General features: G+C 42.2%; 1 protein-coding gene across 1 annotated transcript in view; it reads left to right on the top strand.

Annotated features, from left to right (window-relative positions):
* The window catches only part of MAOB (monoamine oxidase B), a 113,381-nt gene that overhangs the window by 83,090 nt on the left and 13,137 nt on the right, over positions 1 to 17,154 (top strand). The window contains exons 4-10 of the mRNA XM_078065446.1: positions 647 to 751; positions 1,675 to 1,766; positions 7,826 to 7,967; positions 9,189 to 9,338; positions 10,459 to 10,618; positions 14,687 to 14,783; positions 15,795 to 15,848. Of these exons, the coding sequence (XP_077921572.1) occupies positions 647 to 751; positions 1,675 to 1,766; positions 7,826 to 7,967; positions 9,189 to 9,338; positions 10,459 to 10,618; positions 14,687 to 14,783; positions 15,795 to 15,848 (800 nt within the window). The remainder of the gene's footprint in view (positions 1 to 646; positions 752 to 1,674; positions 1,767 to 7,825; positions 7,968 to 9,188; positions 9,339 to 10,458; positions 10,619 to 14,686; positions 14,784 to 15,794; positions 15,849 to 17,154) is intronic.

The following is a 17,154-nucleotide window of genomic DNA, read 5'->3' on the forward strand; positions in this document are numbered from 1 at the left end:
TGTCTCTTCTTTCTGTTCCCATGGGAACTCCTGTGTTGATGTAGCACCTACGATTCCTTGGAAAAGCTTGCTGGCCTCTGTTTCGTGGCTCTTCCTACAGGTGCTTGCATTCCTGCAATTGGTCATTTATCCCCTTCTAGCTTGTAAAACATTTATAGTTTTCTGACCCTTCAGACGCATTGGGTCCCCTCACTCTGAGGTATTTGCAGGTATCACTGGCAAATGAGATTACTTTAGGTAACCCCACTTCTGTACTTTAAATTTTACGTGGGAAGGGTTCTAATCGCAGAGAGAAACCTTTGTATTGTCTGTGGGGGTTTGGGGGCCCAAATTTATTTAGGTAACAGAGAATTGAGCTGGAAATCTCTATGCTGACAATTAAGTAGCATTCTCTGAGGACACAAGCACTTAAAACACGTAAGTGGCAGTTCCTGGGTGGCTCAGTTGGTTAGGCATCTGCCTTTGGTTCAGGTCATGATCCCGGGGTCTGGGATGGAGCCCCACGTCAGGCCTCCCTGCTCAGCGGGGAGTCTGTTTCTCCTCTCCCTCTGTCCCTCCCCCCTGCTTGTGCTCTCTCTCTCAAATAAATAAATAAAATCTTAATAAGTGAATAAGTAAACAAATAAAAATACCTTGTATCCCACAGGGCAAATCGTACCCCTTCAGGGGCCCCTTCCCACCTGTGTGGAACCCAGTTGTGTACCTAGATCATAACAACCTTTGGAGGACGATGGATGCCATGGGGCGAGAGGTAAAGCTTACTCATGCTTCTTTGACTATGTATTTTTCCTAATAAGTTTAGTCCTTCAAAGAAAGAAGGGACACTGTATCAGCAATGCCTAGCATGTTGTCTGGTACATAATATCTCTCAATAAAGATTTAGGAAATGAGGGGCACCTGGGTGGCTCAGTCGTTAAGCGTCTGCCTTTGGCTCAGGTCATGATCCCAGGGTCCTGGGATCGAGCCCCACGTCGGGCTCCCTGCTCGGCGGGAAGCCTGCTTCTCCCTCTTCCACTCCCCCTGCTTGTGTTCCCTCTCTTGCTGTATGTCTCTCTCTGTCAAATTAATAAAATATTAAAAAAAAAAAGATTTAGGAAATGAGTGAATGAACTGGTTTTTAACCACTAAAAGAATGAGATGTCCTGCAGACCACTGGTCACATACCACCGGTGAGGGCAGGGAGAAAAGATCACACATCTCTCAGCCTTCCTGGGAAGTCCTCAGGACAGAGCAGAATAAGACTTCTAAGGTCTTTGTGTCGCCATCTTGTTCAAACCTGCAGCCCATAAGTAAGCACACACAGAGCTTGACCTGAAACTCCAGTTTAGGCATGATTTGGTGCAGCTGTCTGATCCGTGTTAAAGGCTGAATTTATGAATGTTCTGTCTAAATGAGCAACTTAGTAATCGATATTTGAAAATGGCCCCATTTCATCATAGCCTCCATTTATTGTGCAGGAAGTGTTACCGTAAATTCAATATGGATCCAGCGGTATAGATCTATAGAGGGAAGGATACACAGAAAACATTGGTTGTGCCGTGAGAATCATAAATGGGGGAATTGGAAAGCTTACATTTTCCTTCTTCAAGTGAGAGTTCTCAGTTCTCTTGAAAGAGTTACTTGAAATGGAAAATTATATTCATTTTTTCCCTCTGAATCCTTATCTGAGTGTAGATTCCCAGTGATGCCCCATGGAAGGCACCCCTTGCAGAGGAGTGGGACCACATGACAATGAAGGAGCTGCTGGACAAGATCTGCTGGACAGAGTAAGACTCACCATTAGGCACAGGCATTTCCTGTGACCATCTCTCAGGTTTATTTACCAATGCCATTCAGCAGGTACGGAACTGCTTTGTGTCTAAAACCACACCATTTGGCCAGATGGAATGCTAAAAAATATTGAAACTGGATTCTGTCCCGAGGATGTCCATACATCTTTGGAATAGCAATGCATCCCAAAGGTGGTATTACCACATCAAGTCCTCAGAACAGACCAGAACGTGCCACCCACCATCTTATGTAGAACAACTTAAAGATCGCCAGCTTGAAGACCTCGTTTATCAAGTTGTTGTTATAAGAAAACTTTTGTCCCCCTCACAGGTGGTCAAGGGTAGAGATGGTGCATTAGTGTATGCATTTGAGACACATTATGGGATGTAGGTGCAACTCTTCAAGGGTTTGAAGAGGAACTTCTAGAGAAGTTCTCTGGATAATTCACAGTTGTAGAGGAAACATGCATGGCTGGAGTAACCCCTCCCCGTTATTGAAAAACATGTAGCTTTGAGAGCAAATGTTCACCAGTCAAGCCTTAAATTCTGGTTGGCAGAGCTGGGAACTGGCTACAAATTGTGGAGGTCAAATAGATGACCTAGAGGGGCCTCACTGCTCTTGGTCGGCAGGAAAAAAGGAAAGGATTGTAAGGGTCCAAGCACATAGTGAATTTGTAGTAAACAAAGTAAGAGAAATGGAAGCCAAGTTCAAGGAGACTGTCCTATCATGCTAAACAGCATTAGTTGAGAAATGTCTGGCTCTGGGGTTGATGTTAAGCATCTGACTCTTGGTTTTGGCTAAGGTCATGATATCAGGGTGGTGAGATTGAGCCCTACGTTGGGCTCCATGCTCAGCGCAGAGTTGGCTTGAGATTCTCTCTCTATCCATCTCTCACTGTCCCCTCCCCCTGCTTGTTCTCTCTCTTTCTCTAAAATCTTTACAATCTAAACAAATCTTTAAAAAGACATGAAATTTACATACTCCTTGATATATAAATTCAACTTTTTAGAACTTAGCTTAAAGAAAGAGAGAGAAAAGAACAGAGAGAGGCATCCAGGGAGAGGGGAGGGAGAGAGAGGGAAAGAAGGAGATTCAAAGAATTACTTTTAGAAGGGAAAGTCTAGGGGCGCCTGGGTGGCTCAGTCAATTAAGCGTCTGCCTTCGGCTCAGGTCATGATCCCAGGGTCCTGAGATCAATCCCCACATCGGGCTCCCACTCATGCTCTCTCTCTCTCTCTCTCTGTCTGAAATAAATAAAATCTTAAAAAAATAATAAAATTAAAGGGAAAGTCTAAATGTCCAAAAATAAAACATTGGTTAAATTAATAATGAGGCATCCAAAAATGGAATACTCTACAGTCTTTTAAAATCATGTTGTAGAGAGCTCCTGGGTGCCTCAGTTGGTTAAGCATCTGCCTTCAGCTCAGGTAATGATCCTGGGGTCCTGGGATTGGGCCCCATGTCAGGCTTCCTGTGCAGCAGGGAGTCTGCCTCTCCCTCTCGCTCTGCCTCTCCCCCCGCTCATGCTCTCTCTTTTTCTCTCAAATAAATAAACAAAATCTTAAAAAAAAATCATGTTGTAGAAAAATATTTAATAGCTGGAAAAATTCATAATATTAAACACATAAAAAGGCAGGCTGTCATTGAGTATATACAGGATGATACACGATCTCCTTATTTATTTATTTATTTATTTATTTATTTAAGATTTTATTTATTTATTTGACAGAGAAAGAGACAGCGAGAGAGGGAACACAAGCAGGGGGAGTGGGAGAGGGAGAAGCAGGCTTCCCGCGGAGCAGGGAGCCCCATGCGGGGCTCGATCCCAGGACCCTGGGATCATGACCTGAGCCGAAGGCAGACGCTTAACGACTGAGCCACCCAGGTGCCCCATAATCTCCTTTTTTAAAAGGAAACTGTATATGCGATGCAAAAGCAATGGACATCCATCACAGTGTTTTTAACACTTAATATTACGGTGCAAACATTTATCCATGCCATTGAAAATGCATCATTAAATATCATATTTTATGTTTGCAGAATATTCCATGGAAAGTGACTACTATGATGTATTTATCCATCATCATCCTGTTGGACATTTTGGTTACTTCCAGGTTTTCATAATTATTATTATTATATAATACTCTGTGATAAAACATCTTTGTGTTTCTCTTATGACTTTAACCTTTGAGAGCAACCAATTCTGAAATAGAAAAATCCTATTATTGTCATGAAATCAATGCCTGTTACTAGTTATATCTTTTTAAACACATTATTTACCACTTTTTTTTAAAAGTGCAGTTTGCAATTATAACTTACTTTTATTGTAATACAGTTTCAATATTTTAAATTCTATACATTAGATTTTATAAACATAGTAAGTATTTAATTATCTGCATTTGTTTTAGAACTTCCATTATGAAAAGCTTTTCATAAATTCAGGAAAGTCTTTTCTCTTCAGAGAGCTTTGAAACCCCTTGAAAATAGGACTAATTATATTTCTTTGGGATTATAGAGATCTGACTTTTTCTACCATAGTCCTTGGCCTAGACCCACCACCCTTAGTGAATATTGTAGGTTGTTGGCTGACAAAATAAAACATTCTGAGATATTAAGATTATATGAACACAAGGTTATTTTTAACTTTCTGTAAGCAAGATCTACATGCCATCATTTTCTGGTTTTAAAGGAAGTAATTCCCTAAATATCCAACTTATTGTTACTCAACCTGAAGCACAATCATATATTTGAAGAATAATGTGGATCAGTCTTTCAGTTATTATCATTTAAAAAGTGTTTTTCAAAATACAATAAAATAAAACAAAAAATAAAACGTGTTTTTCAGAAACAGGTTACAATTACAGTGTGGTCAAGGCTATGTAAATACACTTTTCAAAACCTGTAACTAAAAAAAAAGTCCCAAAATGAAACCAGTGATTATCTTTTGGGGGGGCAGAAATATGGAAGACACTCATCCTCTCACCTTTTTACTTTATGAATTTTCCAACTTTTATATAATGTGTATGTATTTTTCATGTAGAAAAAGATAATAACATTTATCTTTTAAAAAGTCAACAGGGCAAAGAACATGAAAATATTATTGCACTAGCTTCCTTGACCTTCCATCCGTCAGATGTTCTTCTCATTTCTTTTCTCACTAAAGCTCCCAGAGAAAGTCAAATAAAGGATTAGGAAGGGCCTGGCCCTCCGGAGAGAATTGCTTTGAGATCTCCCTCTATTTCAAGCCAAGATGATTTCTTTCCCACCCAGTTGGCAACAATAACAACTAGAATCACAGCATTATTTTTGTGTTTAATCTTGGCTGTCTTAGCTGGGCCAATGTTCAATTTTAGTTGTTTATTACTCCCTTGACCTTATGCCCCCCAAATTCCCTTACAAATTAAGGAACAAAAGGAGTAGGACACTGGGAAACACCGAAGGATGTTTTCACTTTGAAGTAATATTTTAAACTCACGTCTGGGTGTTTGCTTTAGATCGATGCTACAAATGGCCTTCGCAAAGAAAACACTTGTCAGCAATTTCCCTCCCTTTGGTTATCATGAGGAATCTTACAAAACTCACTTTAAGTCACTTCAACATATATATTATACTAGTTTCAGGCTAAATGATGGGGACTGTTACAAAGACGCTATCAGGTTGTTAGGGCTGTGAACATTGTCAGGAATGTGTGTTGGGCCTGATTGCAGAAACTTCCAGAGTCAAGGTACACTAGCATAGAGATGTGGTCCTCGGTGAGTATTTGTGCTTTCGAGCTTGTAAGCTGCCTAATTATAAAGCATTTCGAGGTAGTAAAAGTGTGAGGTTTGAATCAGGTGTGATCTGGTTTGAAGTTGTACCATTTAGTGGACTGTGTACGACATATTACTAACCTCCCTGAGATGCAGTTTTCGGACTTGTGAACTGGGGAGAAATTGCTGTTTTATAGAATTGTTATGACATTCAATACAATGGGTTTAAAAACCATGGAGTATGAAAGAGTTCAGTAATGGAAGGCAGTATCATGTATCCCACCCGTTGTCAGCATGACCAGGTGGCAAACTCTGCCTTGGATATAAGCAGATTAACATCACACGAACTTTATGTCAAAGTCAGAAGGGGGGGATTGGCTCTTATTAAACATGTCCCAGAGTACACATTACTACTGGTGAATTTTAGAAATGTTAAATAGGGGTGCCTGGCTGGCTCAGTCGGTAGAGCATGCAACTCTTGATCTCGGGATTGTGGGTTTGAGCCCCACATTGGGTGTGGAGATTACTTAAAAATAAAATCTTTAAAAAAAATGGTGTTAAGATATAGCTGAGTTGTTGGAATTGCAAGAGATCACTCACTTTCTGGTATGCCTCGAGATAGGATATAACCTTTCCCTGTTGACCTGCCAACCCCAAGCAGAAGTTCACATATCTGTGCTCTATTAATTGCTTTCCCCCCTTACCCATCCTTTTAGCTTGTCTTCCACTAGACAGTAAAATAATTGAATAAATAACTGGGACTAGGGTCGCCTGGGTGGCTCAGTCATTTGAGTGACTCGATTTCAGCTCAGATCATGATCTCTCTCCCTGCATCAGGCTTTGCACTCAGCGCAGAGTCTGCTTGTCCCTCTCCCTCTGCTACTCCCACTGCTCTCTCTCTCTCTCTCAAATAAATAAATAAAATCTTTAAAAAAATAACTGGGACTAATTCTGTATTAGGGACAGCACCTAGCTTATCCTTTGCACATTATGTATAATTTATTTATTTTTTTAAAGATTTTATTTATTTGAGAGAGAGAGCAAGCACGAGTGGGAAGGAGGGGTAGACAGAGAGGGAGAAGCAGGCTCCCCACTGAGCAGGGAGCCCGATGCGGGGCTCGATCCCAGGACCCTGGGACCATGACCTGAGCCAAAGGCAGATGCTTAACTGACAGAGCCACCCAGGTGCCCCCATTATGGATAATTTAAAAATAATATTTAACTGATAACCATTTATGCATTCAATCATCCAACAAGTAATTATTGAGTGCTTACTATGTGCCAGACACTATTTTATTAAAGGGGACACTGGTAAGCAAGAAAGTTAAGATTCCTGTTCTCATTGGTTGATAATATAGTAGGGGAGACAGCAGTAGAAAATAGTGAACCGGGAATAAAGATAATTTAAGACAATGAAAAGAGTTATAAAGACACCATACTATGGTAAGATGATAGGGAATGCCAGGGTACTGGGTAAATGGAAGCTGGTGTTTATTTTCACAGAGGTAGAAGAGTTCATCTTTCTGAGGAGACATTAGAAGACATAGAGCGGGTACAGAATGAGGGAGAAAAAGTAGGCCTGGGCTAGATCACTTGGGGCTTTGCTGGCAAAGGTGAAAGATCCAAATCCCGTTCTGGTTTCGATAGGATGCCACTGGTGGGCTTAAAGCAAGAGTATGATATGACTCGATTTATACAATAGAAAGAGCCCCACAATGGGGAGGGGCTAAAAAGCTTCTGGCTTTGAGTTTGGTGAAGGGATACCAGGTAACAATGAGTGGAGGCAGAGAGACCAGTCTGGAAGAAATAATGGCAATAGTCCTGACAAAAGATGACGCTGCGTTGGTGGTGGTGATGGCAGGGTGATGTGGTGAGAGACAGTGGGACTCCCTGATGAGTTGGGCTTGGGGGGAGAGTGAGGGAAAGAGAGAAATTAAGGTTGATTTCTAGAGTGTTGGCCTTAGCAGTCGGGTGAATGGTGATGCCTTTTACGGAGATGGGGATCACAGGACGAGGAGCAGGCATATGGAGAGAAATCATGATACCACAGAATACGGAATACAGGCTGATCCTGAGTAAGCTGTTTGGGTGAAGGGGAACATAAATCTCATTCCCACAGGCTCGGATGTCATGTTTTCTAATACTGGATTCTAGAATCATGGATTCTAGTACTAGTGACAATTTTCTGCCACTTGCCAAACTGTGCTGAAGTTAGCCAAGTAAATGTAATGCTTGAATAATGTCCACAGTATGAAGAACATGCCCTCCCACATTTGTTAATTGTGCTCGCGTTTCTTCCCGAGCAGATCTGCCAAGCAGCTTGCCACTCTCTTCGTGAACCTGTGTGTCACTGCAGAGACCCATGAGGTCTCTGCACTCTGGTTCCTGTGGTATGTGAAGCAGTGTGGGGGCACGACCAGGATCATCTCAACAACCAATGGAGGGCAGGTACTCATCCATCCCCACACTGTTCCAACAGAAGACCACCATGCCTAAATAAAAAATTGGCATCCTCCTTCTTCAGTCATTAATGGATGAGGCAGGAGGCAGGCTTGTGGACTTCAGAACTTTATGATGGCAGCCCCAAGTGGTTTTGTGAAGGACAGTCTGTTGTTAGGGACCCAACGTGAGAACCCGGCCGCCAATGGGGCTTTAAGATGTACCTCGCTACCTCACTACATACTTCTGCCATTTTCCATTTGGATATGCATCTGATTATTATCCAGGAAGTTTGTAGGAGACCATCCAATGAACATAGCTTGAGCACTTCTTGGAAAGCTCAGAAAGGAAAGTCAGAAACGCATTTTCAATTTCAAACACACACATTCCACACAAAATCCATTCACTCATGCTTTCATTCATTCATTCATTGTTTCCTGAGCCCCAGCATTGTATAAAGCTCTGTGCTAGGCCTAGTAGGAAGTGAAGTTGAGATCTTAAGTAATCTGCTTGCTGGTCATTTTCCTTCCTTTCCCCTTTCTCATTCTCCCCCCTGCTCCTCCTCCCTCTCCCCCTCCTTCTTCTCTTCGTCTTTCTCCTCTTCTCTCTCTCTCCCTCTCATTCTTCTCAGACCTATTTGAAATAATCTTTTACAAAATTACCTGAACTGAAAATTTAGAGGAAGGCAGTCAGCTCAACCGTGTGCCCAGCCATGCAGAATATTCAGAAGCAACAGGCTTGTGACCCAGGATGAGATGGGCAGCCTGCAACAGAGAGGAGGGTGGCCTGGGGGTGGGTAGGCCAGGGAGGTTCTCAGCCTGAGTAACAAGGAATGGAAAAACAGGCTTAGGTGTGCTCAGGCAAGTGGTAGTCCAGCTGCAGGTGGGACTTCACTGGACCCAGCAACCCAACAGAAGGATCTAGATGGGACATGAAGCAGGGGTAGCGGCCGGGCAGGTAGGACATGGGGGTCAGGCTGAGGATGTCCAGCAGAGGGTGGAGCCTGGGAATCCACAAGAGCATGGCCTAACAGTCACCTGGCTAGAAAGCCTGTAATTTTGTCAAAAGCCAGCAATCACTAGTTAGAAAACAGTGGTCGAAGACATGATTCGCAACAGCAAAATGCAATTTATACATCTCACAGAGAGATGTGAGAAGAACTCACAACTGAATCATTGAAACCCGTTCCTATATTTCCTACCCATCTCTTGAGTCCTCCTTTCTTTCCAGGAGAGGAAATTTGTGGGCGGATCTGGGCAAGTGAGTGAGCGGATAATGGACCTCCTTGGCGACCAAGTGAAGCTGGAGAGGCCCGTGACCCACATTGACCAGACAGGAGAAAATGTCCTTGTGGAGACCCTCAACCATGAGGTGTATGAGGTAACCAAAAGCCTTAAACTAGGGGAGGTGGCCAGAATCCCATAGATAATCAAAGCTTAAATAAAGCCAAGAATGTTCCAGACTTCATAGACAATGCTTTGCCAAAGGTGAAAAAGCTACCTCTGTCTGAAAGAAGGGAAAAGAGAACCAGAATATTTGGGGAGAGGGCAGATTTGTAAAATTATACATTATCAAGCCTCTGTATTGGGCTCCTATGTAATTAGATACCAAAGAAAATATTTACTGAATAAATATCAAGTGCTTCCTATGTGTCTGGCATTATTCTAGGAGTTGGGAACACAGCAGAGAACAAAGCAGATAAAATTCTCTGCCCTCATGTGGCTTACATTCTAGTGAAGGAGAAAGGCCATAATTAAGTATATGGTTAAGATATAAAGTATCCCAGATGGTGGTAAGTACTATGGAAGAAAATCAATCAGGGAAGGAGGAGAGAGTGTACCAGAAGGGTGGGGGGTAAGGGGATTGGTCATGCAATTTTAAATAAGGTCGTGGGGGAAGGCCTCAATCAGAAGGTGATATTTTAGCACAGAACCAAAAAAGATGAGGGGTTGAACCATGTGATGTGGTCCTTCGAGGGAAGAGCATTCCAAGTAGAACAGCCAATGCAAAGGCCCTGAGGTAGAAGCAGGCCCAACATGATGAAGGAACAGCAAGGTGGTCAAATGGCAGAATTAAAGGAATGAGGGGAAGAATAACAGAAGATGAGATCAGTGCTGTAACAAGGGTCCATTTCTATATAGGGCCTTGGAGGTGAATGTAAGGAACTTGGCTTTGACTCCAAGTGTGATGGAAAGTCATGGGAGGATTTGAACTAGGGAACAATAAGGGCTAATTTTGGTTTTAGCACGATTCTTCCCATTTTTCTGTTAAGAAGACACTCGAGGGATGCCCGGCTGGCTCAGGCAGTGGAGCGTGTGACTCTTGACCTCAGGGTTGTGAGTTCGAGCCCCATGTTGGGTGTAGAGATTACTTACAAATAAAATCTTTGGAAAAAAAAAAAAAAACATTCCAAGGGGGCCAAGGTTAAAATGAAGGAGAAACATTAGGAAAAAAAACAACAACCCACGAATAATGTTTAAGCAGGTCATTTTTCTTCCAGGCTAAGTATGTGATTAGCGCTGTTCCTCCTATTCTGGGCATGAAGATTCATTTCAATCCCCCTCTGCCAATGATGAGAAACCAGCTGATCACTCGTGTGCCTTTGGGTTCTGTCATCAAGTGTATGGTTTATTATAAAGAGCCCTTCTGGAGGAAGAAGGGTGAGTATTATCAGAAGGTCCAAGAAACTTGGTGCAAAGACATGTATTTGCATGTAACTGGTTTTATTAGAATGCTGGGCATAAAACACTACTAGTCCAGGTGCTGAGTACCGTTCTAGCCAATAAAATATATTGTGCCAATAAAATATATATTTGTGCCAATATATATAAAATATATTGGCACAAACTCCCTTGAACTATGACTGATTCTTTTCATAGTTTACTATAAAGACTTGTTTTATCCTGCCATAAAATCTTGTGAAAATAGTTATTCTCACTTTCTTTTTTTTAAAGATTTTATTTATTTATTTGACAGAGAGAGACACAGTGAGAGAGGGAACACAAGCAGGGGGAGTGGGAGAGGGAGAAGCAGGCTTCCAGCAGAGCAGGGAGCCCGACTCGGGGCTCTATCCCAGGACCCTGAGATCACGACCTGAGCCAAAGGCAGACGCTTAACGACTGAGCCACCCAGGCGCCCCTTATTCTCACTTTCTAATACAGTTTTTTGAAGGATGAGCCATTCACAAAAGTAGGGATTCTGAAAATTTCCAGGCGATCTCTCATTCGTGTTGAGATTCTACTGTATTAAGTTAAGCTGATTCATTCATTCATGTATATTCAACAGGTGTGCTACTGTGCAGGCTGGCACGTTCTAGGGATGCCCACGAAGTGCTCGATTCCACAACAGTGGAAATGTTCTAGAGATGCTCTGTCCAGTACAACAGCCACTAGGCACATGTGGGTATCGAACACTTAAACGTGGCTAGCATGGGGCGCCTGGGTGGCCTAGTCGGTTAAGCGTCTGCCTTCGGCTCAGGTCATGATCCCAGGGTCCTGGGATCGAGCCCTGCGTCGGGCTCCCTGCTCAGAGGAGAGCCTGCTTCTCCCTCTCCCTCTGCCCTTCCCCCTGCTCGTTCTCTGTCTCTCTCTCTCAAATAAATAAATAAAATCTTTAAAAAATTTTAAAAATAAAAAATAAAATGACAGAAGCAATACCTGCTTTTAAAAAAATTGCAGAAGTAAATGTGTTCCCTATAAAATGTACAAAAAAATAAAAGTGAAAAATATCCCTCTCCTATGGCGTGTGTCCTGGCATATCCTCCCCTTAGGGAACAACTACGAAAAATTTAAGTTGTTTATCTTTAGAAATTTATCATATGCAGGGCGCCTGGGTGGCTGAGTCCGTTAAGCGTCTGACTCTTGGTTTCAGCTCAGGTCATGATTTCAGGGTCGTGGGATCGAGGCCCATGTTGGGCTCCACACTCAATGGGGAGTCTGCTTGAGATTCTGTCCCCTCTCCCTCTGCCCCTCCTCTCTCTCTCAAATAAATAAATCTTCAAAAAAAAAGAAATTTATCATATGCACAGGTAATACTTTAAATATATGTATACATATATATTGAAATATATATACACTTTGAGTATATATTAAAGAATGTGTGTAACATTTATAAGCAAATATAATTTTAAGTAAATGTTACACATTTTTCCAAAAGCATATTTTTTTAAAACAAGATACATACTGTACTGAAATTCACTCTTTTTGGTTAACAATGAACCATAGAAGTGTCTCCACATCAGTGCATTTAAATCTACCTCATTTCAACAACTGAATAAAGAGTATTTCATTGTGTGGCTCCATCAGAATTTACCACATAGGTCTGCTGTTGATAGGCATTTCGACTGTTTCCAAGTTTTTGCTATTATTACGCACGATGCTGCAGTAAACTGTATTCTTCATATAGCTCTGCAAATCTGTATAGGAGCATTTCCTTTTGATACATTTGTAAAAGTGGAATTTTGAAGGCAATTGACATGGGTAGACCTTTGAAATTTTTGTTAAGAGTTCTGGAGGAGATTATGCTAAGTGAAATAAGTCAAGCAGAGAAAGTCAGTTATCATATGGTTTCACTTATTCGTGGAACATAAGGAATAGCATGGAGGACATTAGGGGAAGGAAGGGAAGAATGAAGGGGGGGGAATTGGAGGGAGAGACGAACCATGAGAGACTATGGACTCTGAGAAACAAACAGGGTTTTAGAGGGGAGGGGGGAGGGAGGATGGGTTAGCCCGGTGATGGGTATTAAGGAGGGCACGTACTGCGTGGAGCACTGGGTGTTATACGAAAACAATGGGTTGTGGATCACCACATCAAAAACTAATAATGTATTGTATGGTGACTAACATAACATAATAAAATTAAAAAAAAAAAAAGAGTTCCTGTCCTCCCAACGTCCTTGCCAACTAATAATATTTTACTACTAATATTTTAAACTTTACCAATCAGCAGAGGAAAATATCCCATTTATCTAGAATTTGTTAATTTTAACCATTAAGAAGGCTTGAGGCTATATCAAATTATTTTGTAAATTACCTATTTATCCTTTGCTTGTTAATTTTTTTCTGTATGTGTTGCAAATATTTTGCAAGTAGTGTGTTGCAGTCCTTGACTGTTAGTTTATTTCTGCTTTTCTTGCTGCGTCTCTGGTTAAAGGACTTCCTTAAATGTCTAGATGTCCTTGACCGTCCCTTCCTTTTTAAGAGTGAGGCCTGACCAAGCTGACCGGAAGTCCGGTGTTCATGGATGGGACTCCTGAGTGGTCTCCCTACAAGTGATAGAAATGTCACTGATGCCGCACAGTTTGTCCCAGCACGAACGTGACTTCTCTCTCTGCCCCTTTTTCCTTCACTCATGCCCAGTGTGCTTGCATGGCTCGGAGGCCAGTGTTGCTCTCGGAAGAAAGTGTCTAAGGACCCACGCCATCCAGAAAGCAAGGCCTCCATTCAGGACAGCCTCCATTCAGTGTCCCCCACTAGTTCTCTGTCCAGTCTAGCTGACCCCACACCATCAGTGTGCACGCTCTCTTTTCATCTCTTCTTTCTTGTCTTCTTATAACAGACGATTCCTTGGCTATTTCTCTTGTATCCTTAAGTCTTCTTGAGTTCTTGGGTAGACTTAAGACATTTCTTCTTCCCATACTTCAGTTTCTCTCAACATTTTTCCGGTCCCTGCACACTTGAGGGGCATGCAAGCAGCCCTCAATGCAGCGGCTGGCTGGGACATTGATTCTTACGGGTGCACAGTGAAGGGAATGTGGAAGAGAGAGAGAGAAGCAAGTGCAGGTAAAAAAAAAACAAAAAACCTTCAGGTGTGTCTGCTCACACACAGGGTGAGGGTGGTGCAATACCCTCAAAGTTCTCTGTTCTTTCTTCCTCCTTTTGAAACCCTCTCATCGGATTTTCTAGACAACATTTGTTCCAGAGTCCTCCACCATAACTTTGTTCAAACAACCTCAAATTTGCGAGAGAATGATGGAGGGGAATGAGAGAAGCACTTTGGACCAGAATGAGCTGACATTATTTCTGGAGTTGTTCTGGAGATCATGTAACGAATGAGGGTTTGGAACTCTGTGGAGGCTGGTTACCCATGTCCTCTCTGCCCTGTCTCCAGAAAAAACGAGAACTAGTTGGCTTAGTCTAAGTGGTTCCTCATAAAAAGTGAACATTCAGTCCCTTCTATTTTACAATAATGGACTAGTATTTTTTTTTTTTACACATCTTTGGTTTTATCTGATTTCTTATGAAAGAGGAAGCAAGATGGGGCACAAGTCTTTTTTTTTAAGATTTTATTTATTTATTTGTCAGAGAGACAGAGAGTACAAGCTGGGGGCGGGGGGCGGCATGCAGAGGGAGAAGCAGGCTCCCTGCTGAGCAAGGGCTCACGACCTGAGCCGAAGGCAGACGCCTAACCAGCGAGCCACCCAGCTGTCCCGGGACACAAGTCTTAATGACAGGGAAGACAAGATTTTATTGAATTGTGGCCTGGATTAATTCATAACATCACATTGCTTTATTCTGTGCAAAGAGGCATCTACGGTTTGATTTTTCACAAAATGTTGGCTACTCACCCTTCTTTTTGACATCAGTTTGGTTTGCCTTCATTATTTAGAGTATAACATCTTGTACTTGGCCTTCGGGCTCCTAAATTGAAAATGTGTGCTTCACAGTAGCTATTTTGGGTAGTTTGATAAGGTGATGAATATCTTTTTCCATTTTGCTCTTTTCCAAGATTACTGTGGAACCATGATCATTGAAGGAGAGGAAGCTCCAATTGCCTACACGTTGGACGATACCAAACCTGATGGCAACTGTGCCGCCATAATGGGGTAAGGCGTGCTTACGGTGGTGCGGGTGCTCTTTGGTGTTGACAGAATATTCCAGTACTGTTAATAAATGTGCCCTAAATTTTGTTAATTATTTTTTTTTTACCCAATGGGTAAAAATCTCCAAATCTGGCAGTAGAAAAATTCTTAATGCCTTTAAAAAAATTACATGTTCCAATGGATAAATATTTAGAAAGGAAGTAGAATACCAATAACATTTTAAAATTTGTTATATCCATTTTCTGCTTCATATTTCGTGCTGAGGGTAGATATATTTTGGTGAGCTATCTTTTGTGAAAGTATAATATAAAGATGACTTAGGGTGTTTTACTAAAGGGGCTTCTTGTGGCTCCTGTATGGGCATCAGTGGTAATTATGTGGGATACTGAGATTTTTCTGAGCCGCTAGAGAGGAGCCGAGGCCGGCCCAGTGCTCAGCACAGACTGGGGAAGTCTTGGGGGTCAGAACCTGGCCCAGATTGGTGGTTACCTGAAGCAGCCAAAATTGAGATGAGCCCTAAGATAGATACATACAAACGTATTTTCGAGAGAGCCCCAGGTGACGACAGGGAGATCAAAGCCAGTTGTGAAGTTGAAGGCAATCATAGGGCTAGATGGAGGCAGATTTGAGAAGGCTGGACGCTAGAGAGACACCCTCGTGAGACAGAACCAAAGAGCAAGGGCTGGATGACCTTAGGTGAGCGTTTGAGCTCAAGGGCTCATTCTTGTCGGCCATCAGCCATGTGGGGGGAGGCAGGTCAATCATCATATTGTCTTGGGCAGAAATTATGGCCGGTCATCTGTGTTTCGTCCCTCAATCGCTGAAGCTGAAGGTGCTTGTCAGTGTCAAGAATGTAGCACGTGAACAGTGAAACATGGAACAATAAACTAGTATGTCATTTGTTTCTTCTGGTTGACTTCCATTTGCTCTCTGGGCACATGTGTAGCTATAGAATTGGGGCCAGGATGAAAGCAGCCATTAATTTCCCTCCTTTTTCTTATTTGTATGTTTTAGATTTATCCTTGCCCACAAAGCCCGAAAACTGGCACGTCTTACCAAAGATGAAAGGTACGGAACCAAGTGCCTCTTCTCTCTTCCTTCCTTCTTTTCTGCCTACTTGCCTGCCTTTACATTTTATTTAACTTTTTCATTTGAAGACTGCCTAACTATAGGCATATTCCCAGTGCTACGCGTCAGCGATAAGTCTAGTAGGGAGGCACAGCCAATGACTTAACCGAGTGTTCAAATTAATATTTTTTTAAAAGATTTTATTTATTTATTTGAGAGAGCGAGAATGAGATAGAGAGAGAGAGCATGAGAGGGGGGAGGGTCAGAGGGAGAAGCAGGCTCCCCGCTGAGCAGGGAGCCCGATGCAGGACTCGATCCGGGGACTCCAGGATCATGACCTGAGCCTAAGGCAGTGGCTTAACCAATTGAGCCACCCAGGCGCCCCGTCAAATTAATATTTTTTGAGTTTATTGTACATAAGATACCATGCGAGGAGCTCTATGGAATACAAAAATGGACATAGCCCAGGGGCTGAAGACGTACTGGGGAAGGAGGTAACCAGGTAGACAAATGACTGCGAGGCAGGGCAATCTGTGTATATCCTGCATGAGTGATGCATAACAATTACAGATTATAGGGACAGAGGGACGAGTTTCTCTGGAGGTGGCACTTTCTTCCAGCAGTTAATATTCACCACTGGCAATTATTATTCCCACACCACCTCTCATGCATATTTACCAACTCCGAGCCTCTGAATTACATTATGGCGCGTTCCTTCCCCTCCATTATCCTGCTTCTCTGTGACTAATGTCACCGCTGCGCTTGGCCCGGGGAATGGAGGTCTGACCGGGCCACTCACCTAAACAAAATAAATAAATAAAAAATAAAAAATCGCCACTGAAATATCAAGATCCATGAAGGTAGGAGGTTTTGTCTGGCTGGTCCACTGCCCGATCTCCAGTGCCTGCAACAAAGCTTTTCCCCGTTTAGCTTTTGATCATGTTTATGGCTTATGTGTTTTATACTATAAGAAAAGATTAACTTTTTATGAAGTTAAATTTATCAGTTTTTAAAATCATGCCTTCGGGATGGTCTCACATATGCTGAAAATACTTTTCTATTCCAAGATTATTTTAAAAATCACTCATTTTCCGATTACTTTTCTGGTTTCATCTATTACATTGAAGACCTTTGATCCTCCGAAATACATGTTGGTGTAAGAAGTCACATAGGAGGTCGACTTTGTTTCATTCATGGGTAGCTCTTTGTCCCAGTGCCATTTTATTGAATAATCAGTCTTTCCCTCGTAGGTTTTAATAACTTTTAAAAATCATTGCCTGACTCTAAATTCTGTAAAAATCAGACT

Source organism: Halichoerus grypus, chromosome X (genome assembly GCF_964656455.1).
Source record: "Halichoerus grypus chromosome X, mHalGry1.hap1.1, whole genome shotgun sequence".
NCBI lineage: Eukaryota > Metazoa > Chordata > Mammalia > Carnivora > Phocidae > Halichoerus > Halichoerus grypus.